Below are 26,443 nucleotides of genomic sequence, written 5' to 3' on the forward strand. Positions count from 1 at the left end.
GGGAGACCTCATAGCACTCTACACCTGCTTCTTGGGAGAAAGCAGAGAAGCAGGCACTGGCTTCTCTCTGGTGACCAGTGACGGGACCCGAGGGAATGGTCCAAAGCTGTGTCAGGGGAGGTTTGAGCAGGATATTAGGAAAAGGTTCTTCCCCCAGAAGGTGGTTATACAGCAGAACAGGCTTCCCAGGGGAAGTGGTCACAGCACCAAGCCCGACAGAGCTAGAGAAGTGTTTGGACAACGTTCCCAAGCACATGGTGTGACTTTTGAGGTTGTCCTGTGTAGGGTCCCCCTCCCAGCTCAGTATATTCTGTGGTTCTATGACTGCTGGACTCACCCCTGCTTCTGAGGAGAGCAGGGCTCAGGAGAAACCCTGTGGTGAAAAGGTCTCCCTGTCCTTACGTCTGCAATCCCCTGGAGCAACAGTAATGCTGCCTGGATGTCCTGTCACCTAGCTCTGCCCTCATTGCTGCGCTTTCTACCTTACCGCTGGGACGTTTGTTACTGTTTCAGCTCTCAAAACTCCGTGCACAGCCTGTGGGAAGAGCCCAGGCACCACTCAGCCTGCCCTAAGGGCTGAGGGACGGGACTACCAGCTTCCCGACCTCGCTGTGCCGTGGGGAGAGCGCAGTCAGGAAGCAGCGGATCCTGAGGCCGCGCCGCCCGCGGAGCAGACACCGGGATCCACCAGGGCACCTCCAGACGCCTCGGCGGGGCGGGGCAGGGCAGGGCGGGGCAGGCGGGAGGCGCCGGGCGGAGCTGCGGCCGCCCCGCCCCTCACGGCTCCCGCGGGGCGCGCCCCTGGCCCCGCCCCTCCGTTCCCCACCGCCCCGGCGGAGGGGGCGGGCCAGGCGCGCCCCCGCGCAGACGCGGACGCGGCCGGGAGCGCGCAGGTGGCGGGCGGGCCGGCTGTGCGCGCCGCCGCGGGCCGGGCTCCGCCGGGGGCAGCGCGTCGCCGGCGGGCGGGGAGCGAGCGGGTGCCGGGTCCGGGCTGCCGCCACCGCCGCCTTCTCACACGTGAAGGGCCGTAGCCGCCCCGCCGAGGAGCCCCGCTGTCCTGCAGTGCGGGGGCTTCCCCTCCGCCTGCCCTCGGGGCACCGCGCCGCACCGCTCGCCCCCGCACCGCCGCTCCTGGGAGGCGCCGCGGCGCTGCCCCCGTGAACGCTCCCCACGGGGTGGGCGTGGGGAAGGGTGGGTGCTGCGGCGGCCTCCCGTCCCCGGGCGTCCCAGCCCGCCGGCGGTGGATGCACCCGGGAGGAGCCGCCGAGCCCGCCCAGCCCTTCCAGCCCCCCGCGGGGGGGACGCGGGGGCCGCCGCGATGACTTGACGCCGGGCCGGGCCGTGCCGTGCCATGGAGGGGATGACACGCTTCGTGGTGGCCGCGGCGCGGTGGCGGCCGGCGCTGCCCGCCCTGCTGCCGCTGCTGCTCGCCGTGCCGGCGCTGCGGGGCTCGCCCGCCGCAGGTAAGGGAACAAAGGGGGCCCGAGGGGCAGGTGTGCGGGGCCCGGGCCGTGCCGGGAGCGGGGCGGTGCGGGGGGCGGCAGCGCCGGTAACAATGCGGCAGTGCCGGCGGGCGGGGGCCGGGGGCCGGCGCGGCGCGGCCGGGGAGCTCCGCCAGAAAAGGCGCGCATTGTTCGCAGCCAGACCGCGAACGCTCCTGTGCGGGGCCGTGGCAGCCCCCAGGCTCCGGGGCTGGGACCCGACCCGGGGAAGCAAAGGAGAGAAGCAGTGCGGGGACAAAGGGGACACCCGGCGTTTCGGGCGTGTGGGGTGTCCTGTGCCAGTGGTCGCCCGGAGTTGTGGCTTCAGCGCCCGGGGCGTTTGGAGGTGCTCCGTGTCGGGCGGCGGTAGCACCTGCGGGGTGCATGCGGGGTAGCCTGGCTCTCCTTCACCTTTCGAGTGAGGAGGCGTCGGAGCCTCTCGAAACGCCCAGTACGACTTACCAAGCACCGCCGTGGCATGACTTGGGTGTGGAGAGAACGGTTCGGGCTCCAGAGGGTGGTGTATTCAGTAGGTGTTTTGGAAAAGCCATGTGACTGCTTTTTTTTTCCTCTCCTCTTTTCTCTTGTGGCTCTAGGTATCAAAATTAGTCTGTAGTTAAGCAGATAGTTTAATCACAAAGATGTCTCATTTGGTTCTGGTCCCATAGCACTTCTTGGGTTATCTTTAATACTTAAAAAAAAATTGTAACAACTACAATTTCATGAAAAGATAGTTTTGCTGTGACTAGATTTTCCTTTTGGTAGATAACGGGTATAAAGTAATACATTTTTATCAACAGCAGTAAGTTGTTGATAAGTGGCAAGAAGTGATAAGAACCTGCAGTAACCTGTTTCATGAAGTGGACCAACTAGTGTTGACTCTTTTGTTCAAACACAAGAATTGTGATTATTGTTGGGTGCTTAAGAACCTTGGTGTTATAAAACATGCTTATCTCTTTATAATAATCCTTTATTCCACTTCAGAAAGTAGTTCGTGTTTTGGAGGTGACTAGTTAGCTTTTCAGGGAAGTTACATTCTCCTCCAGCTCCCTTCTAGCCTGCAAGAGGTGTTCCATTCCAGGCTACATGAAAATTGATAGTTCATAGTAAACTTCAGCGATTTTTTTTTTTTTTTTCTTAAATAGATCAGGCATTGCATACAAGTAGAAGGCAAAGCGGTAGGTTCATAAATTGGAAATCTGCTTGTGTTTTTTTGCCTTGTAGAATGGCTGGGGTTTTTTTCTGTATTTTCATAGTAAGTCAGTGAAGGCTTTTGTTTATTTCTCTAATACATAGTAGCTTTTAATTAAACATAGCTGTGAATTTCTGTAAACATTTGTGTGATTATTGTGCATTCTTGTATAACTTAAAAACAGCAGTAGAAATATTATGTAACTCAGCCAGCGTTTGAGCTGCTGGAATAGAGTACTGAGAGACAACAGATCTTGCCCAAAGCGATGCTTTCCTGCTCAGTCTAGGACAGGAGCCTTTAAGCTGTTTTGATTTGAGAGTCCTCTATGTTTTCAGTTTCCACTGGGCATGTGAATCATGTGCAATGAACTTGAGGATACTAAGAGTAAATTTGCTCTTCAGAGGACGCTTTTTTGTAGGCATCTCAGAAATGGTCTGCAGGTTGAAGAGAACAAGACTGTTTTGTTCCTTTTCATTTAGTGAAATGCTTTATTTAAAAGTGTGACAGGAGTCTGATTTCTCTGTCTGGGGCCCATAAGGTTTAGAAAACACAGTCTTTATCGTAATGCTTTCTTTAGTCTTGAAATGTTTTGATGGTGTAATGGGTGCTGTGAATCAGAAGAGCTGTATACTGACCAAATGCAGCAGGTTTGGACAGCATTCACTTAACTGATCAACATATTTACAACTCTTGTAAATCTCTCTAGGGTGCAGTTCATTTGCCATATGTCTTCAGTGCCATATGGTCTTGACCAGTCTAGGGACAGCAAGAGCAAACTGCTACAGCTCTGGGTTACACAGAAGAAGCATACAGTAAGAGTGGAGTGGCCACTTACTTGCAGTTGAAATAGCAAAGTCAATACTTAAGAAAGTTTAGTAGTTAAACAACTTGGGTTTTGGAATGCTTGATCCAGCTCCCACAAAAGTCACATGGCGCTGAATCAGGACTTCAGCTTCCCCAGTTAAGCAGATGCTGAACTCTTACTATGTGGTTGGACTGCCAATGTGCTAAAGGTAGGTCTGCATTTGAGCACCTCAGTGAAGCAGGGCCTTGACTAGGCTCTTTGAATGTCTCGCTGCTCAGCACAGGCTGTGTTTTTGCTTTTGTTGCATTGCACAATCTGTACAACTCCTGCACTGACAATCAGGAGGATTTATCTTGTCTCACTGTGCTGTTTGCATGAGAGGGAGGAGAACTCTGTGTTGGACTCTGAAAAGACTGCAGTGAGTCTCCTCAGAGACTCAGGGACCAAAGGCAAGTTGTGGAGGTCAAGCAAGGAATCAGATGTAGCTGTCTTATGGGACAGTTGCAGGATATTGTTTATTCAACTTAATTGCATTAGTCTGTGGCAAACACTTGAGTTGGCATCGTGTCTCTTGTGGCCAGTTCATCTTGTCAAGCTTGCTTCCAGTTCATTTTCACAGAAGACTCATATGGTTGGAGGATTCTCTTTATGATTGCTTTCTATGCTGTGCTAGCTTTATTTATGTCAGCCTCGTGTCTACAAGCTACACTTGTAGTCATGCCAGAAGAAATGTGTTTTTTGTTTGCATGTTCTTTCAAGAAGTAAGAATGCTAAACAAGCTAGTGGACAGTGCAGCTTTTTGTTCGGTGCTGTCTGTTTTGTGAGTGTTTTTTGTGAAGCAAGGTCTTAGACTTTGCAGGCAGGGCTGGGACTTGAAATACAGCATGACTTCAGCAAAGCAGGCTTTAACAGCTTTGACCTACCTTGGGTAATAGATTTCAGGAACTAGGCACATTACAGAACAGTGACTCTTGTTGTAGCACAGATCTTTTCCAAGAAGTCTTGGGAAGCTGGGGATTGTGGTAAATGGCAGGTTCTGACATCCCTGTTCTTGCTTGTCAGTTCAGAATGTGTGTGTGTGGGGGAGTTGCTTGGGAGAGAAGTGAGGCAGAACAGACTTCTTAATAATACAGTCTCACTTCAGCTGTGGGAGACATGGCTTTCCTTCATTTGAAAGTAGATTTGCTTGTGGCTGATCTCCTAAACTACCAGTGAGTCTCCAGCTTTACCCATTGTGGCAGACAGTATGAATAACACTGGTTGTGTAAGAGTTATTATGGATGATGTCCTTAAGTACCAGTGTGTGTCTCCAGCCTGGCCCATTGTGGCATACAGCACGATGAATGCTAATTGCGTAAGAGTTATTAAATAAAGTATGTCCTGGGAACCTGGGTATAAGGAACAAGCTGCAAGGAAATGGTTATCTTTTAAATTTTGTCTTAGAATCACATAGTTTAGTAAATGGTAGCGTTAATAAACTTAATTATGCAGACTTAATTTCTATTTTGGCTCACGTATATGAATCCCATTCTCATGGAGTCCTTGTAAGTATGGACAGTTTTTTTCCCTGCAGTTACCTGATATGATGCCTTTCTATCTCTTGAAAAGTCATATATTTCTATGCTTTTCTGTAGTGATTACCAAACACACATGAGCTCAATAACAACTTTGAGTGACACTCCCTGTATATACTGTGTATATATACTGTGTTTTCAGCTGTTGATGTTACTGGGGACAGCTGTTTTGGAAGACTAAGGGAAAACCTTTTATAAGAGCAATACATTAGTGGTCTGTTTTTCCTAGCACATGAGACTGGGGGGAAAAAGATAAAATTGACAATCAGTACTCACATCACTCATTCATTAATGTAATTAATGGCATGTGGAATGCCCAGTAAATATTGGAAAATGGTAAACAGGCCTGATTGTGCTGGATCTTACTAAAGCTATAAGATGTGTCTAAGAAATATTTCTGTTTTGCGGTGGAGTTGAGAACAAACTTAAATATTTCAGTTGAGATTTTGTAAAGTGTGCATTTAGCTATGGGCTGAAGCTTTTTCTTCTTTGCGAAATATCAGTTGAAAGAGTTCAGCAACTTCTGATGTTGAGGCAAGAGGAAAACAATGGCTTCTGCTTTGAGTTCTGCCAGCTTCTTTTCTGAACAACTTTAATACCCGTATGCTTTGGAGCATGCAGTTAAACTTTGGTGGATTGTGTCTGCTCTGAAGGGGATATTTTATCTACTCCTGCTTTGAAAGTGATTTTTCCGCTTCAAAAGCTGGTAATGACTGAATGTAGGTAGACATGGCTACAATAGAGAAGATGACATTTTTTTTGTCAGCTGAAGCTTGAATAAGGCCTGTTCTCATGGGACCTCACCTGGTCCCATGTCAGTACTGACCAGGAGTATACGTATCACCTGGGTAGATGTACTCAGCATGCTTCCCATAGCCCAAAATGTTATGTGAAAGATTGGGCTTTGCTGTGAAAGTCTATCTGAACTGCTCCTGAAGTGGGACTTGGTTGAGCTTCAGGACTGAGAACTGGGCACCTGCCTGCCTTGTGTTTAAGGACATGTCTCTGCTTTGTAATGCTTTACTTTCTTTAGGGCATCTTTGGCATCTGCCTTCTGGTGCACTGTTGTGTGGTGATCTTTGACTGCATTAGGCCCAAGAGGGCAAACAGAAGGCTTTAGAGGGAGCCAACATGGGACTTAGGTTTAGTTTGGAGTAAGGGTCTAAGGATCTTTCCAGTCACTCTTCTGCTTGCTGATGAGATGTGTCCAGAAACCTGGAAGCTGTAGGAGTAGGAGGGGAAGAGACACAAATCCAAGAAGGTTTGTCAGATGAAAGAAAGTGGAGCTGGCAGGGCACAAAGACTAGGGGGCAAGACAGTAGGTCAGGGGTGTAAAATAGGTCTGTAGATGAGGGAAAGTGCAATGCAGAATTTAATCCTAGATGAAGCAAGCAATGCAGTCTGGTAGTAGGATAAGCATACTGGGAAACACAGATGGACTCAGTTTAAAAAAGGAAAATAAACATCAAAAAATAGTGTTGAAAGGATGAATCAGAAGTGGGGAAGACAAGGGACTGGGACAAGACTGGAGGAGATGTGACCAAAAGCATCAAGCTTGCAATTTAGGAATGGGAAAATGTGTGCCTGCTGCTCTGGGACACTTCCTTCAGAATCTGGCACAGGATTCAGGGCTTCAGAGTGTTGGTCCTTTTCTCCTCTTAGCCAGAAGCATGATAATCTGCTGCTGCTCCTTGGAATGTTTCGTGAATGTGCATGAATCAGACTTCTGACAGAAGTGTTTTTCTAAGTTTGTTTTAAGAACTGGAAAAATTCCTCCACAAAAGTTGTAGCGGCATATGAAAACTGCAAAGGCAAAAATCAGCAAGTTGGAAATATTGACATTAAAATAACCTGTTAACCTGTACAAGTTTAAACTTCTGTACCTGTAAGCTGCTGTACAGCTGTGCTCACATGGTCACAAAGCATGTATCCATATAGACGATATTTATAGCTATAGAGGCACCTGCACATAACTCTGCACATACACCTACACACAGACAGGACCATCACTCTGCTCAGTGACTGATTCTGCTCTGGGGAAAAATGGCAATCGGATAGCAAATGAAGAAGTTATCTGCAGGATTTTGCTCCATCTGTAGCAGGTGTTTGAAGGTGTGACATGAAGGGAGGGACAGGGAAGTTTGAATAAAGGTTTCACTGTTAATGTAATTAGATGGTGTCCTAGACAATGGAGTTGTGTTGCTGTTGCAGAGTTTCAGTGATGCTCAAGTTGCTTAAACCAAGCTTCCCACAGGTGGTCACTAGCTGTGTGTGTTCCTCATTTACTGGATGTCAGACCTCTGGGATCTGTGTTGCAGAAATGCTGAGTGCTTCCAGCTGCCAAAGTAATCAAGGGAAGCTGTTCTTAAATAGATGTTGTGTCTGAAATTTTAAATACTAATTAATGTTTCAAATTAGGCTCTCAGAATTTGACCTTGTTTCTTAGTTTCACCATTTGTAAAACATGATTTCTCAGATGCAGATTGTCATTTGATTTTCAAGATACTAAGGAATGTCCAGATGCAATAACAGTGAGCAAAAAAGTTGATCAGAAAGCCAGACTTTTGTCTTGAGAACAGTAAAGGTCCAGTAGATGATAAACCAGTCTGCAGAACTTGACTCTACAGAAAAGAAGTGTAAGAAATAAATAAACTAGTTGTAAGCAAATAGAAGGTAACAGGTGGTGGTGTAACACGATGAATTTACTGTATTAAGACGTTTTTAGTGCGTTAATTAGCCTTAGAGATGGGAAGATGTACTATACTGTATCAAAGTGCAGTAGGATTTTGATGTTGTTTTGTTTTTTTTTTTTTTTAATAGCTCAAATGTTGTTAAAAAGAAATCATGGTTACTGATGTTTGGTCAATTTCAGTTTTAGCAGTTTCAGCCTACATCCCCTGCCTGTTTGCTCTTCATGTGCAGACTATTTTCAAATCTTTTTAGTCCTTTTCTATTCTCCCCTCTGATTTAGAGAGGCTTCTCTTCTATGAATTAATACCCTGTATAGAATTTTGAATTGGCTTTAGCTGTCTGGACAAGACAGCATGTCAGGTCTTGTGGTTTGAAATAGACAAAAGGTTAAAATTCATCATCAGGTAAGGGAAGAGGAGGGAGGCATGGTGGGAACATAGTAAATCAAGGGCCTGAAATCCATGCTTTTCAGTAAGGAACATGCATACTAGTGTCATACTGAAGGACTTGAAAATCTGCATAATTGCAGGGTGGGGACTAGACAATGTAATAGTGTTGTATTAAAGACCTGGTGTTTATCAGGGATCGCAGACGGAATGGGATTCAACAGGATCACAGTGGTGGTGGACCTTGTGAACGCATTGGTTTTGAACTTGGGCATATCCTGTGTAATACCTTGTTTTCTTCAGTAGTTGAAGAGCTGGAATGCTGTAAAAGTAAAAGGCCTTGTCCTTCAAGGAAGGCTATTGGAGACATTTCAGATTGCAGAATTATTGGGACTGTCTAATCTAGAAAAAACCCCAGATGGACAGGACTTTATTCAAACATAAAAGATTAAACATAAAGAGAAGTGTAATAAATAACTATTTATTTAGGTTTAGGTTGAGAAAAAAAGAAAACTCGAAATTCAAGTGAACAAGACAGGTTTTCTAACTGGTGATCTTTTTAACAGTGGGGATAATGAAACCCTGAGTTGCATGGTTTGGGGCAATAATGTAATGTGTCACTGGAGCTGACAGATGAGCTTGTATAATCTGACAGAAGAAGATTGCAACAGTGATATGAAATACTTTGCAGTTCTGTTTTTGTGAGATGCTGTGAATAATAAATAATGTAATTTATGTGCAGACTGCAGCATTGGGACTAATACTGCTCATGACTGAGAACTTTGGTGTACTGATCGAGTGAAGAAACAGTCTGTGGTTTTTATGTTAGTTGATTTTTAGGCTTAACATTTTTTAAGGTTTCAGAGAACATTTTGTAATCTTATGATAGTGACTTTATCCATGGTAGTAACAGGCAGGATGAACACACTAACTTTGTAAATTGCTCTCCATGCAAGTTCTGTTTGTGAAGCATTTTATGATGCTGCATAGGTTATCACTGAGACAACAGGTACAAGTAAGTGGTGCGGATCTGAGTCTGCACATCTTTATTCATCAACTGAATTATTACTAGCATTTTTATATCTCACAGGTGGGATAGAGAGAGGCAGTATTGTGCTCAAAACACTTTATTGCTATTTCTATGAAATGTATAGTTGGGGAAGCTGGGAACTGTTTCATCTTGGCACACAGTGTAGGATTTGCCCTTGTCCTTAGGAAAGGGAGTGATGGTGCAAGCAAGAGGTCCTAAGTGATGCAAGATAATTGGGAGACTGGGCAAATAAATGGCACCAGATCAAATCTTTCAGTTGCCATGCTGTGTGTGCTGCCGGCTGTGGGTCTGTGTCAAAGGGAGAAGGCAAAGCTTTGGTTCTTCAGTAGCTGAGAGACAATGGGTGTCCCACCTGGTGTCCTGGCTGGAGCAGCAACTGCTGGGAGAGCAGCAGGGGTGTCCTGGCCAGAGCTGTGAGCTTGCTGGGTTTGTCTGAGGTGTGTGTAGTTCTCAGCTCTGCAAGGAGTGTGTCCTGACGAAGCTTTTCTGGATGGTTAAGGCAGCGTGGAGCTGTCTTTGTGCCCTCTGTCTGAAATTGGTTGGTGTGGCAGGGTGAGAGCAAGGAGGGGTAGGAACTTTGGTCAGGAGGATACTGACATAAGGAAAAGAAAGGTAACACTGGGGCTGGAGCTGCGGTAAGAGTGGGTGAAATTGGAAATGTAAATTAGGGTATTGATGATGGAAAGCTGAGTTGGGAAGTCTTGTGGTAAGAGGAGGGCTGCTTGATGTTGCAGAGTAGGAGGGGTTTTCATGGCTGCCCTGAATACTTCAGCACTTGCCTTAAAGCTGTGCAGAAGGGCACTTTCTTAATTGGTAGCTGGTCTCAGTTGTAATAGAAAACTCTCAGATGCCTGCTAAGATATATTTGAGAACTGTAAATGCATCTGAAAATAAATGGTCACGTAGTACAGGTAAAGATCTTTTTTCTTAAATAGAATTGATACGATGTACAGATGTTGTTTTCAGCCTCTTTATTCTTAATTCGCACCCTATTGGACTAAACTCCTTATTGCATCTTTTGATACTAAATAAGAAAATGAAACTGATATGATGTCTTACAACAAAGAAGGATCTCTTTTTTTTACTCCCCAGCCAGTAGTGTATTGAACTAGTTTGTGGAGAATCTCTAAGTAGTTCTTCCCTCATTTAAAGGCAGTTGTTTGATGCTGCAGTGGTGGAGGGAGCGTTTATTCTTCCAGTTGGGTGTGAACTTGATTAGATGTTGAGCCTGTCTCACCTTTTCCTGTGGCCCGTAATTCTCTTGTAAATAAATTCCACCTCATGTATGCAGATAGCAGAGAGCACTGCTCAACCACAAAGCCACAACGATACAGTTGAGACAGAGCTCCAAGCATTTGTGTAGCAGACCCCTCTGGGCTAGTATCAGGTTACTTTTGAATGGGAGACAGGCGGTTGTTTGTCAGCTACACTGGATTCTGGTTGGGTAACTTCTCCAGTGGTGTCTGTATTTAAAACTGAAGCTGCTGCTAAATTGGGATTAACTTGTGTGATATATTACGATAGAAATTGCACGTCACAGAACAAAATCCTGATCTAGAGCAGAAGTCTGGTTTGAAGATGTTTTCAATTAAAATCTGTCAGTGACCTTACTTCCCGTGCTTATGGCGAAAGATGAAATAGATTTGGGCTTCTAGCCACTGACATTAAATTTTTAGAAGATGTAATTTGTTCCATTCTGAAAGAACAAAAAAAAAAAAAAGTTTTCCTTTGTCTTTCCAGAGTGCATGTGCTTTTTATAGTAACTTGGTTAAAAAAATTATGTAAGTGCTTATCAACTTTGATTAGCATCAAAGTTTTCTGAAGAAATACTTTATCCAATATTAATACAAGCAAGGAAGTTTCAAGAAAATAAGTTGTGTTAGTCTGTTTACTTTGTTTGCCTCTGTGAGTAGTTACTTTGTTGCTTCTACCACAGCCATGTTCTTAAAACTGTGAAATTTGTCAGAAGGATTAGGAAAGCTGAGGAATGTGAAATGAAAGTAAATCCAGTTTCTTTTCTTTTTGAATTGACTGGATTCCAAGCAGACGGTGTCACTTGGAGGTATAATCTTCTTAAAATCCTGGGAGTATTAGAAACTTAGAAACAAAACTGAATATAGTTTCTGTACTGACGTATTCTTATGATTCTTTAGTATTTACTGCTGCTAGTTACCATGTGTAAAGTTTTAGCAGAGAAGTCAGGTAGAGATAGTTCTAGAAACCTTAAAGACGTTCTTTCAGATTGTTTTTTTAAATAACACTCAAATGATGGTGTTTTGATGTACTTTTTAATGAGCCAAAGCCATCATTGAAACATGCTATTGATGTGTGAAATTGCACTGACAATTTAGAATGGTTGTATTATTTTATATTTGGAAATAAAACTCAGCCCTTGAAGAGCAGAATGCAGCCTTATGTTGGATCATATATTCAGTAAAAACATCTATGTGACTTAGTATCTTAATACTTCAGAAATATTCTCCAGTACTTTCCTTCATTCCTATAAATAGCATCAACCTTGGAGGCCACATCTAAAACTTGTTCTCTGTAAATATGATGTTAAATAGCTTTATAGGTATTTTCAAAAGCAGAGATATGTATTTTACATCTTCCAAATGCAGGTGCAAGAGTTAATATGCTTTATGAAGCTGAGTATCATGAATTGAGTGAATAATTATAGCTCCTACTTCCATTTCTCATAATCAGAAATTACATTTCTGATGAATTAGTGGACTTGGGGTCTGTGAAAGTGTATTTTGAGATTCGATGCTTTTAGTTTTGAGAGAGCTGGAAAAATTGAGACTATTACCAGCAGAATGAAAGTAATGAATTAAATAAAATAGCAGCTATTTGTATTCTTCAGAGTGTTTAAGGTCAATTCTTGTGGATGGAATTATTTGCAGGACAGGTGAAAAGCACAGGTGGATGTTAAATATAGTTTGTCATAGACAGGGAAAGCAACCACCCAAAACAGCAGGTGTTTGTGAAACACTCATATAGGCTCAGGCATGTAGTACTGGGTTGTCCTCATAATACATTAACTTGTGTGTGTTTTGGTTTGTTTGTTTTGGGGGGTTTTACCCCTCCCTTGAGAGATAAGGGAAATATTAAATCAGGTAGTTTATTTTCATGATTGAACAGTGCATAAAGGTTGAAGACTATCTGTGTTAGTTTGGCTGTATGAACTCTCCCAAAGTTTAACTGGAACCACGGTCTCAAATTCTGTTTCTATTGTGCTCACCTTGGGAGCTACATCATACAGTAACCTGATAGCAGTTTACTCTGGTAATTCTACAGTGCCTTCCTTAAGTTTCTTTTACTGCAGTGGGAAGGAGCATGAACACAGTCTGTCAGCAGGAAAGAACGGGGAGCCATGTGAAGTTCATGAGATGAGGAACCCCAATGACTAAAGCTCCCTTTGAACTGTCTCTAAAACCTGCAATGTATTCATTGTGCTAACTTTAGTATGGTTCATCTTGCTTGGAAACTTTTTCAGGTCATAAGCTCGTTGATGCTTCCTGATTTGTTTCTGCAGTGTAAGAGAAATGGCATTATTGCATCCTTCGTGACTTCTGGGATTGGATTCCTTACTGCTTCAAAACGGTTGAGGCAGGAATTTCATCCTGTCTCTTCCAGTCTAAAGAATGTAGAGCCTTTAAATTGGAGCTCCGTTGTCTCAAGTTAGGTGGAAAATTTTGAAGTAAAAGTTTTGTTTGAAACCTAAATATTTGAGAAGAACATTTGGGTTTGGTTGATTTTTCTGATTTGCTTTCATGAAGGAATATCAAAGCCAGTGGAATATGTTACTAACAATAAATGTTGTGCATGTCTCAAACTCCTGTTCACAGTCTCTTTGGGGAACAGGTGGGGTTTTTCCTAAATGTGTAGGATTTTTTTTATATTGAGCAGTTGAAAAGGACATGCTAAGTGTATTTTATCTTTAATTAAACACTTATGTTCATGCAGAAATTGTTCAGTGGCTGTGTAATTAAGAGTAGCATGACTTGTGATGATGTAGTCTCTGATAATCATATTAATAGTCTGTTTGCCATCCAAAAAAATCTTGCAGGCTTCTTCATACTATTCTCTGTTGGTGTTTATGGAAAATGGCACATTTCTAAATAAAAACTATGCTTTGGTAAGTGGGCTGTTCATGAAGCAATCAATTTCTATTTTAAACAAGTAAACCCTCTAGATTTTCCTCTGGTTTTACACATTACAGCAGGTGTTATGTATATTTAATCAGAAGACACAGCAATAATAGTCAAAGCTAGTCTTTTGAGCTCAGTGTTGTTTCATATCAATGTTGTACGTTAGGCTGGAATGTTGAATTGTCATAATGTGTGCCTATTCAAATAGAGATACAAGACCAGTAGATTCTGCTACACAAACACAGTAGTATGGTTTCTTCTAACCAATATGGTAAACTTAAATTCCTTTTCTTCTTTTTTTTTTTTCCCTTTTTTTTTTTCCCCCCTCTTTTTGGAAGAAAATCCTTTAATGGGATTTTTTTGAGGAAACATTCCCCTCTTTACTTTCCTCAGTGCTTCTCTTGGAAGCTTCTCTTGCTTCTCAGGGAGTTCCATCTTACCTCTTACTGAAAACCAGAAAAAAATTACCTGATTCCATCTTGTGTTGGTTTTTGCATTCTGTATACTTCTTCCAAGCTCTGAACAGTAGAACTTGTTAGGCATGGGTGGGGTTTTTTCTTCTTGGGGAAGGGAATACTTGGAAAAAAGGGGAGGAGGAAGAAAGAGGAGTGTAGTCTCTTGCCAGACATGAATGATTGAATTTAAGATGTTTCTGTTACTTCTGTCTTAACTCGTCACATCAGTTTTTTTGTGTGGTTGTTATATAGGCTATATTTCTTTTAAAGTACTGTATTGGGACATTTTTACTGTTTTGGTTTTGTCTTTGCCCCTTTAAATGGGATAGTTCTTAAAACCCTGACTTAGAGCATAGTCATGCAAACAATTGTATTGGCACCTCCGAGTGCAGCAATGAGTATCAGGGGACAGAAGGGAGCGGCAAGAACCTTTCAAAACACAGCTGCCACTGACAGAATGGCACCACGGCTCTCTTTTACTCTGAAATGAATTTGTTAAGGAGCAACTGAATTTGAACTTGCTTGTTCTTAAATAGTCTCTCCTATTGAGAAATCTTTGTTTTAAGAGCGACTCCTTTCTCATTTGAACTTCATAACTTACTAGTAATTTTTACGAGTTGTTGGTCTTTCGGGAAGTTTTATCAGCTGAAGGGAAAGTGGATCTTTGTTCAACTCAGAGTACACAGTAAAATTTTTTCTTTAAGGAAACGTTCCTATAAATGATTGAATTAAAGTATCTCCTTGGTCCTCAGTCATAATTTGTATAGGAAGTTCAAGCTCCATAAATTGTCTAGATAAAGATTTTTCCCCTTTCTAACTGACAGATATGGAGAATCACTGTTCTTGCTAATGCATTTTAGTACATCCTTTTTTACAGTTGATGCCTTCTGTTTTATGCCTGGCTTCAACACTTGCCCTAGCCTCAGAATTATTTACTGTTCAGTCCCCATGTGAACAGTTCCTTTCTTCACACTGTTTCTGCATGTGCTCTCCCTGTGTAGCCTCGCGGGCCCAGAGCTTTGCCAACATGCTCGGCTTCCTTCCATCTGCTTGCTTCCCTGAGTAACAGCACTGCTCCTACCTTGCGGTCCTGGAGGACTAGCTGGGCTACTGGCTAAACCAGTGCTGCTCTTGCATTTTTGGCTCTCTTCTATTTCTGTACACTCATTTATCAAACAGGAAACCACCTTGTAGTTACACCTATATTACTGTGTGCAAACCAGGCCATTGCTGGAAATTTGTTCTGGTCTAACGAGCCAAGCTTGTCAATAGGGCAGCAAACGCATGCCTGAATGTTCTGAGGTGAATCAATCGCATCTGTAGAGATCTCAGTGCTCTTAATTCGGCAAGCTAGGCTGTCCAGGACTATGTGAAAAGCAAGAAAATTTTGGGAGTGCAAATTTGGGTGACCCAATATGAAATGGTAAAGGTCTAGCAGCCGACTGAAATCAGGTTATAGAGTGTTCTGTCATACATCATGCTGTCTCCCTACTGCTGCTTTAGATGTCTTCTGCATCGTCCCAGAGAGAGCAAGATTCCAATTAGTGAGCTTCAGCTTTAAGTAGATAGTGGAAATGTTTGTTTTCCTGCCTGACTCAATGTTACCGTGAGAGACAGGATTTGAAAACACTGTCAGTACTGGAGACAAAATATTTTGTAATGAACACGCTCATCAGTTCCAGCAGACTTTTGCAGAGTTTTATGAGCATGAACTTGCTGGCAGTGGCTGCTGGTGGCAGCTTTCCTGTGAGCAGAAGAGTTGAATTAATGGTGTGGGGCAGCAGGGACACTGACAGATAACATGGTGGCACGTTACTTCTCAGCCCCTTTTGATGGAAACGAATGCATTTTACAATAGAAAATACGTGAGTCTTCCTGAAGGTTGTGATATTGTGGGGGGTTGGGAGCAGAAAGGAATACCGAAATATTGTGGAGAAAAAGATAAGCCATCATGTTGCTTACTGCAGTGTAAATGGTTTTTGGTTTTGTCTTTTTGGTTTTTTTTAAAGCCAAGTGATACAAAACTCAGTATTTTGTTTAATTGCGTGTTGGCTTAATGATGGAACAGTGTCTTTGGGAGAGGAAGCCTCATCAGAGAAAAACTAATAAAAGTGAATTATTTGAGGCAGTGTGTATTGTAGGTCACTTTAGAGAGATTGTTGTGTGAAACTGGAAGCATTGCCTATGTGGTTTCTTTATAATGATTTAAGTATCATCACATAGATGTAAAACATTAAAAATGCTAAAGCATCTCTGGCACCCAATTAAAAAATCATGATTGCAGTTCTCTGTGATACTTAAAATGGAGGACGACTATTTTTTCAGAACAGGCTTTCTTTGAAAAAGACTTTCTGATATGTCCCTCCATAATGGTGTAAGAGCTTTAAACCTTTTGCTGTTTTACATAGTTAGCTTCAATACTAAAATTTTGCGCTGCCGCTAAGAACTAGTGCAGGAGAATTTTCCAGAGGTATATATTTCAACATAGAATCTCAGTCACATTTAATTTCATTCACACTGAGAATTTTCATGGGTTCTGTTCAATAACTATTTGAAGATAGAGGTGTTTCTGTGTCCATACTGTCTGGTGGTGTAGTCTTTGAGATACTCCGGGAAATGTGGAGATCTCTCATGACGCTGACTGTAGCAGATTGAGGCACTAATTAGGGCTGGTTTATGTAAACCAGTTTGGGAACTGACAAGTTCTCAGTCTCCTAATCCCTTGCAGAGAAAGAGGGGAAAAAAAAACCAAACAACGACCCAGAAGGCTCAAGAGCACCATCGAAATCTGAACATGCTGACATTTTAAGGAAAACTGCAAGTGTTAGAAATGTCAGGTTTTATTAAATTTTTGGGGGTTAGATGGATGTGTTAGATGGACTTTACAGTAACCTTTTTCGCAGTTAAGGAAACACCAAAATGAGTCCTTGCTGAGAGGTGGTACTGTAGTGAATACTCAGATGTTCATAGCTTTTAAAATTTTTTTAAATCCCCTGCATGTTCCCATCTCTGTTGTAGGAATAGTGGTGTACAACACAAATCTGAGGAGGTGTAAGAACTTAATGTGCAGATTTACTAGACTCCTGTAAGGAAACTGTGGTACAAACTTGGTGTGGTGAAGTTCTTTTCATCACTCACTTGAGTTCTACAGAGCAGGCATGAAAGTAAGGATGCTATGAGACGTCCCAGATGTTTGGTGAAAAAATTGTATCAATAGCTTGTTTCCTAATGTATAGGTTTTTCTTCTTCCTAGCCCAAGCTTCAGTCAAATATACAGGTGCTGATTTTTCAGATAAATTTCATTCTTCTGTCAGCACCATCACCTTATGGCACCCACAGCACAGATGTTGACATGCTACTGGCATTTGATAACCAGGGGCCACTTTTTAGAGGCCTAATGTCTTGAGAGTGTAATTTTGACTTGGTTAAATGCGAAAGTTTGTTTCTTTCACTTTATATATACTTCAGTTTATGTTGAGATTAACACTTGTAGCAATGTAATTTACCTCAGAAATGCTTAAAATGAAATAATCTCCACGCTATTATCCATTTTAGAGCCCTTGGAGACTGTCTTCCATACAAAGGTCTAGTGTCTTTATGGAACTTGGTCTTGCCTGTCACAAATATATCTGGTGCATGTTGTTTCTTAGAAGTGAAATGCTTCTTGATGAAGGGGAGAGGGCAGTGTTTCTAAAATCCTCTAGCTTGGTAAACCTGGAAGTGTACTGGATAAGAGAGGAGGAAGGGCAGAGGAAATGAAACATTTTGTTGATTGGCTTAATTTACTAGAAAGTACATGGATCATGCTTGAATCTTGGCATTACGCTAGGATAAAAAATGGTAAGTATATTTTTAGTCATATGGTTTGGACTATTTTAGATCCCTAATAACAAAGGAAGGCAGGCTTTTTTTTCTTTCTTTTTTTTTTTTTTCTGACTTGTTTAAAACCCTATTTAAGTGATTTTATTCCTCAGTAACAGAAGTTGATAAAGTGATGGTGAGGAGAGGGAAGGAATCCTGTGCAGATCTTTGTTGGCATTATCCAATTTCCTATTTGCTGTGAGGAGCAGTTGTTAACTATGTTTAATGAAAGATACCACAAATACTTCTACTTACTAAAACTGGATTATTGATAGTGAAAAACATTACTGAGTGTGTTTTCCCTTGTATTCTTCAGCTGTAGTGAGAGGAGCATTCAGTTTTTAGGTTACAACCTCTTGTCTTATGACTATGGAAAGACCTGCTATTGCAGCTCCACCAGTTTCTGTGAGAGTAATCATTGGGTAGCATTTTACAGGCAGTGTTCAGTGCATTGTCACTTACACAGCGTTGCTGCAGTTCTGTCATGAACTATTACAAACTATCACACAAGGTACCAGACCAGTGCATGATAAATGTAGGACACTGCTTGCAAACATGAGAGGGATGATGCTGGTTTAGGGTTCGTTAAGTGTGTCAGAGATGTTGGTTTGTCTGGCAGTGTGAAAGAGACGTGAGGTGACTTTCTGGATTGCAGAGATGTTACTGGGAATTGGGAATAATGTGTCCTGTGGGAGCTGAGTCCTTACAAGTGTGCTCCACAAAGATATTACCTGTTGTGATAAGGTATTAGCTTTAGATTAAAAAGCTTATTAAAGCCATGTATTTAAAGATGCAATGGAACAGACATCGACATGGTATACCAAGCTTTGTTCACTCATATTTTGAATAAAATATATGTAAGAAGTTTCATTTTGGGTTTTTTTGTGGGTAGGTTTTTGTATGAGTAGCATAGAGAGACTAAACTGATTTCCCTGGAGATAAACAGTGAAGTTCTGTATTGATAAGATGGCAAAAACTTCTGAAAACCAGAAGTTTCTGATGTGGGGCTGGAGGGGAATGTATCAGGAGGAGGAAGAGTTTGGTGGGCTGTTGAAGAGGAGCTCACTGTGCAGTGGTATGGTTGGGAAAACAGTTTAAATGTATGAGTGGAAGCTGGGAAGTTTTCCCACCTGGGTATTTGTCAGCTGTGTGGTAAGGACTGGTGTCAACTGCTCAGGAAGGATGGTGATTGACTAACTGAGAATGGTTCAGAGAATATCCCTGTGATGCTTTGGAAAGGATGTTTCCAGGTGAAAATGTCAAAAATAGCAGCCTAGTTAACATGCTCTAGAAGCAGGAGAGATGTGACTTAATTTCTGTGTTGCGGACAATATTAATTCTGTAGTGGAAGGGCCCTTGGACCCGATAGGAGAGATTTTCAGTGAGGGGAAATTGAAGCTGAAGAACATTAGAGTGGAAGTTAGAAGATTTGTAACAATAAGGAATAATTATCTGTAGAGCAACTTAACTGTGTTGGAAACTTTAAAAAGCAAGAGTTAATTTAGGCAAGATTTATAAAGAAATTAGGCCAGGCATGGTGATGGAAGATCCCATTGTCACTTTCTGTCCTTATAAACATCTGGCTATGTGCTGTAAAAGGGTGACATTATTGAGTCTAATCATGTATCATGGAATGTAATTCTCCTTTCACTTGACTCCAGTCACCTTCTATTGGAATAAATGACAAAACCTGCTCCGAACAAGAGCATGTGATGTTGCTTGTGTTTGCCTCCCTTGGCTGGGATTTAGAGGAGATTGATGCAAAGTTTTAGTGGTTCAGAAACATGCACTTGTGTACCAAAAAATATCAAGATGGTAAAGAGTTGCAGTAAACTTACAGAATGTGACATTGAAGCATAACATGCAATTTGATAAGTAAAACTTTGGCTTATGTAACAGTTGCGGTGTCATTCAGGAACGTGCAATGTTCTGGAGAGTGACAAGGCATGACATGGATGCTGGTGGTGCTGTGGCCCTCTCAGCAGTGGGGAGCTGGAGGTGAGCTTGGTCCCTACCACCCAGGCTGCCTGTGCTGCTCCTTTCTTTCCAGGAGGTGCCAGAGAGGAGTAGAGGTGTTACACAGACTGTTGTGTACCCGTGCTAGGAAGGGTTCTGTGGGTGTAGAAGCAGATGGTTGTGTTTGGATGATATTCTGAATTTCCATGGAGAGGCAAGAAGAAAGAAGGAAAGGAAAAGAAGTCTTGGAGTCAACTTTTCCACCAAACAAGAAATTCCCCAGAGATGTGTGCCACCACAAGTAAGAGGTAGCTCTAGAAATAGAACTGGAAGTGGACCAGACAACACCACTTTCTTCCCTTCCTGAGTGCCTCTGTTATACCAAACGTTTAATTTGCTTGGAATATTTGTAGTATTTCTTAAAAAACCCAAGGTTTAAGTGTTACTGGCCAGTATTATTTGTAGAAGGCCCCCCTCAAATGTATTTTTCACACTGGCAACTGTTAGTGTGCACAGAGTAGTGAAGCTGGAGTGAGTTCAGCTGACACTTCTGTAGCAATGGAAACTTATTAATAAATAATTCAATGCAGCACTACGGAAGCTGATATCTCTGGTGACCAATCTCAATCATTTTAATGATTCTCTCTTGCTTCATTGCTCTGTTAGCCATTTAACAGCAGCATCTGTCATTTTAATCTGTGATTGGAGTGGGACAGCAACATCTCAGTAGCTTTGTGTGGTTTTCAGCTGTGACCTTTAAAGTCTCTGCTAAGTGAAATGGTAGCATAGGGTGTTGCTGTGCTGTTCTGAGGAGAGGTCCTGTTGATCTTGTATTTGCTGTCATGAAGATGGCATCATCTGACCTGGACCCTTCAGGCCAAGCTCGTTTACTGTTTGCTAGCTGAGCCAGTTTGTGTTTGTTCAGCTCAGTGGTTTACTGCTGAATTTCTACTATGTACAGAAATCCTTACTGAATTTATTGCTCTACAAGCCATATGCAGCAGAGCTGTTACTCTCTTCAAGTCTTCCAGTACCTCTGAAAAGTTGGTGGTGATAGGCTTTTCCCTTCTGAGTTTGCTTTTGTGGATTTTGTGGATGTTTTATAGTCTCCCCCAGGAAACTGGGAAGTAATGGTTGAAAAATCTTGCTGTAATGACCTTGAGGGTTCGTGAATCCAGCTTTACACCAGATTTCAAACTTAGTGCAGTGGTTGACCAAGAAAAGCAATGAGTGAGGAAAAGACCAGCTGAATGAAAATGAGGCAACTTTTATGGCTTTTCCTTGGAGAAAGTAATGTGGCTTAAGAAGTGTTTTTTATTGCTGGTACCCTTTATTTTATTCACAGTTGACAGAAAATGTGAACACTGGACAAAAATGTAAAAAGTGGGAGGAGAAAGATGTCTGATGGTATAATTGAACAGAGTTGTGTTCTGAGAGGTGAGGGCATAGGAAGACAGACTTGAAAAAGGCATGGCAGATAAAGGTGCAACTAGAACAAAAAGAGCAACAAAAGAAGGAAAAGAGAATAAAAATAAGATCTTCAAAACCAGTTTGTCTAGGATTTTGTGTTCCCTTTAAACTCAAGTAAAAGCCTCCAGTTCTGTAGGTAGTGGTACATTTCAGTAATATTATTCAAAAGCTGCACTCCCACACACAAATACATTCATCACAAGAATTGCCTGATAAAAAAAATTTGCCGTTTATAGGAACATTTGATGAGAAAAACTGCCAGTGTGGAAGAAATCAAGACAAGTCTGTGTCCCTTAATGTTTCTCTTGAAATGACAAAGAATTTAATTGTCAGTTAAAACCTGACAAACCTTTAAAGGTATACTGTGTGTTCATGACTTAGTGAAACTTGAATTCCTGTTAAAGTGAGGGCTGTAACTCGTGTCGCAATATGTTGCATACAGAACAGCATATTCGAAAGTAATGTAAATTCATGGGAAATATATCGGGCCATGTAAAGATTCATAGTGTTGTAATGAATGATGACACTTCCATGGAAGTTGTGGGGCAAGTTTTCAAGCAAGTGTTTCGATAAAATTCTTGAGGAAAAAGTTCTCAAACCTTGCATGGTCACATGAGGAGAAAGTTGACTTCCATCAATCAGCTGCAAATTACTTAAAGGAGGGTAGTGATTCCACTTTGTTATGTGCTTTATATTCCTGCTACTGTAAAGGTTCAGATTAATTTCTGAAAATAGTTCTAGGAGGAGATAACATTTTACCAACAAAACTTTTAATTCCCAGAGAGTGTTAGAAGTGTTTTAATGAACAGTTTAAAAAGCACCACATGTTTTGATAACGTACCCATCTACTTTCATGTCTGAATCTGTGTGTTTAGTGTGCTTTATCCATGTGGCAGATCCTGAAATCCGTTCCTGCATTACTCCTGCCTCTTCTGTTTTGTAGCAAAGGTCAAACTAATACTTGTTACTCGGAGCTAGCAGAGCAAGCTTGTAGCATTCATTTCTCTGGTGAGTTATTCTAGTTTTCTGCAATTCAATGCAGTATGAATACAGTATTTTCCAAGTATTTGTCTAGGATTTTTTAAAACTTACATTTGCTCTTTGGACTCTTAACATCCTATGGCATTGAGTTTCACAATTTCCTTATGTTTGTAGGGAGTTTGATTTCTTGCTCTTAAACTTACTCTAGTTGATACCTTTATTGAATTTTTTAACCATTTATTCTGAAACGTTGTAATTTTTAATTCATCACATCTGTCCAGCTTGTGGCTCTAGAAGCCTCATTCTCATCATTTCACTTCTGTTGTCTCTTCTCGAGTCTGAAAAAATCTTACAGTGGAGCCAGCCTGTATCTACACTATATCCTTAATCTGCTCTGTGACACCTCTGTTTCTCTATTCTTTGCCGGGGGTGATAATTATAACCGTGCCGCACTTGAGATGAGATCACAGTGTTTGCATATAGTGTGGCATAATAACACGTTTCTGTTCTCATTCCCTCTTCCTTTCCTAGTGGGTCTTTACTACTCTGCTTTGTATCTTTGATTTCTGATGAGCACTGAGTGGACATTTTGAAATCATGGTGGATGATAGTTTACAATCTCTTTTCCCAAATTAGTCTTAGCTAATTTAGAGCTTATTGTTGCATCTGAATAGGGTTGTTTTTCTTCCTTTGTATATTTCACCTTCACCAATCTTGAATTTTAGCTAACCTGACATAGCCCCCATGGCATTGGAAGACCCTTCCACTTCTTTTCAGTGTCAGTTTCCAGGTTGGACTTTCCAGAAACACTGCTGGCAAATGTTGTCAACTTACCTCTCTGCTTCTGTTCACGTTTTGAGGACATTTAACATTGTAGCTGCACCACTGCTGGAAATATTTTTGCATTCTAAAGCTTTTAATTAGTTTCTGCTGACATCTTGAACTTAGTCCATAGTAGTTAAATTTAAGTGTTTTGACTGAGAGCCTTGTTAAAGACACTGAAAATCCAGTTAAAATTGTTTCAGGTGGATTAAGATTGTGTAGAGACTGCCCTTCACAGTACTATCACTGACACGTGAGAGACAATTTACTTCTACTTGTTTGGGAACCCTTTGACAGATCATTGTCCTTAGTCCATCTGTGCAAGGCAATTAGGTAGCAGATCCAAGATAGAAATGCTGATGGATTATAGGGAACTCTGTTCTCTTGAAACTATCAGTCTGACGAAGAGTAATCTTTAAGTGGGTTTATTCAAAAAGTAGGTCTTTTTGGAGGTACTCTCAGGGATAAGCTTGGGGGTTTCTGTCTGCTGCCAGTAAAACCCAACTCCAAGAAGAGGCTGTGTGTCATTGTTATACACCGTTGTTATATATGTTAGCACTTGGGTGTGAGCATAAAAAGCAATTAATCTTGTAGGTTTACCTTTGAAGTGCTTGGCTGCTATCAATGGAGAGAAAAGTAGTTTTACTTGCTCTTTTGACTTTCTTGGGGATCAGCAACCATTTACATATGTTTTATTTCTTGGTTTATGCTATACTTGTTTTCATTCAGTTTGTAAGCAATTTGGAAATTTTTGTACTACTAAGTAAAGTCTGTGTGAATGAAAATGATCTGCGCGAATGAAAATGTTTTAGTTTCTTTTTTTGCATGCATGTGTATGTACAGCCATGAAACAAAAGAAGTGAAGAATCAGTATGTTTAATATACCAGTTCTAAGGAGGCTGAGTGGAATGTAGTTGAACTTACTTAAAAGTCAACAGCTGTACCTCAGGATACCGTGTGTATATGAGCTCAACATATCCCGTCATTGATTTTTCTCATGTTTCTCTCATATAAATGTTTATCAGTGAACTTAAGGATTATATGGTAGTAGTTAACATGACCCATAAATTTAAGATCCCACAAAATAAAGTTGTGTCTACTGTAAATCCATACATTTTCAACAAATTTTTGGATCATAGCTTAAAATCAAACAATGCATAAATGTTTAATAATCTTCTAGTCTGTCCTCAAGCTGCTGAGTTGATGTGGTTCATCAGATCATCCTAAGTGGTGGATGGTCTCTTGTGAAATCACTCTCTTAAAAATAGGTGGGGGTATAGTTTTCTGCAAGTTCCGAGTGGGCTCTTGATACAGGAAACCCTTTTATCTTGGGTATGCAGCATACATGCATACATAGCATCCCAATCTTCCCAACTGATGCTGAGGAGGAATTTTTAGGAGGAGGTATCTGGAAGCAGTGAAGCCATGATTTGTTCTCTATTCCAGAATGATGGGCTCAACGTTTTTGCATCATTATTAGATTAATTATTTTTGGCTGTACGTGGTTTCCCATGGCCTTTGGAGAGGGGAAGTCTTGCTTATTCACATGTAGCTGAGATTAGCAACCAAAACTTGTGGAAGGTTTGCTGCAGGTGTGAAGGTAAGTAGGTACTGAATTGTCATGCCCAAGCAGCTAGAGATGTGCCACAGGTGAAGACAGTATGCAAAGTATTTTTTTAAATTGTGTAAGCCTACTATAATCATCTCAATCATGAAGGCACCAGAAAGGTTGCTGAAAAGACTGAATAGTTTCATTGTCAAGGCCACTTACTAACAAGGTCATGGATATTAAACTTAGTTGTCACCTTCATCTGTTCTTGCTTATTAACAAAGATTGGGAGAGCAGTATAAATGGCAGCCATCTCTCCTCTTGAAATCCACAGAGGAAGTTATACTCAGGGGCATATAATTTCCTTACAAACCATACACAGCATCACAACTGATGTTTACAATCCTTGCAGATGACAGCAGGCTGATAAGCCATGCAGATGGCTAAGGCAGACTTTTATTTCAGTTAGGGCTTTTAGATTATGTCTGACTATATAGTTTGTGGGTTGATAGTGTATAGAGAGCTGAAACTAGGAATTTGCTGTTTTCCTTGGAAGGACTTGATGAAATACAAAATTCTTGGTTTCTGTTTTTCTTGCCATGTTTGCTAATTGAGAAGAATTTTACTTTTTTTGAGATGCCAGACAATGCAAGAAAATGTGTGATCACATCAAAGCTTTTTCCTGTTCTGACTCATACTTGTATGATGGAGAAGACTTGGAGTAAGAAAACTCTTGACACATTAAGTTCATTAAGAAACCTTGACTTTGAATACACTGACAATTGTTTTCTGAAAATAATTTGCATATTGAATGTCTTTTTGGTTGTGAACTTGGGTTTTTTTAGTATCTTGGCGTTCATGCACAGTTTTGCAGGACCTGTGTGTATAAAACTCAAATTTTAGTTTCTGGAAACTTACATAATACACAAGAGAATGCAAACTGATCCAGACAAAATGTCCTCAAACTATCAAAGGTATTCTGTTGTTCTGTCTTCAAGACTTTGCTCTTACAGAGCTGTGAACTGTGTCAAAGAATATAATCCATTTACTAGAAGAAAGATTAATTGAGTAGTACAGTTTGTCATTATGTTTTCCAGTTTTCACATAGCAGCCAAATGGAGCCTTAAAATTCTGGTGCGAGGACTCAGTGCCTAAAGGTATTTTTCATGTGTGCCCTGATTGCCTGTAATAAGAGGGGTGTTATGGCACAGTCCCTATTTAAACCACGTACCTGAAATTTTAAATTGTCCACTGGTAACTTCAATGGAATGAAAGATTCCATGGGTGCTTTGTGGGAGCAGTCGATACTGGAAGAGTGACATACCCATCTTCAACTCTTGCAGTCTGTGATTTGGGAAGTATAAAAGAAAATAGGATTGATGCAGTGCTGGCCAGTGTTCTAATGATGGGGTGCATTCGTTGTCAGTGGTAAAGTCAACATATGTAGTGTGCAGTGGAACTGGTCTGAGTTATTTCTACAAGTGTTGTGTATTTTTTGGGAACAACATGATTGTATTGACCCTCCTCTGTTGAGGTGAAACCAAATCCTATCGTTCTCAAGGGTAGCAGACAGCAAGTAGTTTTGTAGGAGAAATAAGGCTTGGGCAAACACCACCCACCCATCAGAAGATGTAACATGACTGTATGCTTGTTAGCTGTATTTACTTCTCTACATTTTGAAAATCTTAAGAAGCTGGTGTTCCTTGTCCCTCCTATGTTCCCCCACTTAACACAGAAGTATTACATAATGTTTGTAAAGACTTGTCAAACATGTCCATCCTGATGGGAAAGTCCTTTTTGGAAGTAGTATTTTTAACTGTCTGTATATAGGATACTAGCAAAAATTCCATTTAGGATACTGAGAACATTCCATTTGGTTCAGGTTGGTTGACTTTCTGTAAGACAACAGCCAAACAGGGTGTCTTGCACCATCTACATATTCCTGTGTTTCTTGATAAAAGGACATAGATCGGAAAGGTATGATGCTGGGATCTTTTAGTATCCCTGGGTGCATAATA

General features: G+C 41.5%; 1 protein-coding gene across 3 annotated transcripts in view; it reads left to right on the forward strand.

The window, feature by feature from the left end:
* The first annotated feature begins 945 nt into the window (after window positions 1-945).
* Window positions 946-26,443, forward strand: part of KIAA1549 (KIAA1549 ortholog) — a 160,037-nt gene continuing 134,539 nt past the window's right edge. For 2 of the 3 annotated variants that reach the window (XM_039570430.1, XM_039570429.1), the window contains exon 1: window positions 946-1,463. In XM_039570430.1, coding sequence (XP_039426364.1) covers window positions 1,352-1,463 — 112 coding nt within the window. In that variant the 5' untranslated portion in view covers window positions 946-1,351. The remainder of the gene's footprint in view (window positions 1,464-26,443) is intronic. The other variant, XM_039570428.1, reaches the window with a different exon arrangement.

The sequence above is a fragment of the Corvus cornix genome, chromosome 1A (assembly GCF_000738735.6).
Source record: "Corvus cornix cornix isolate S_Up_H32 chromosome 1A, ASM73873v5, whole genome shotgun sequence".
In the NCBI taxonomy this organism is placed as follows: domain Eukaryota; kingdom Metazoa; phylum Chordata; class Aves; order Passeriformes; family Corvidae; genus Corvus; species Corvus cornix.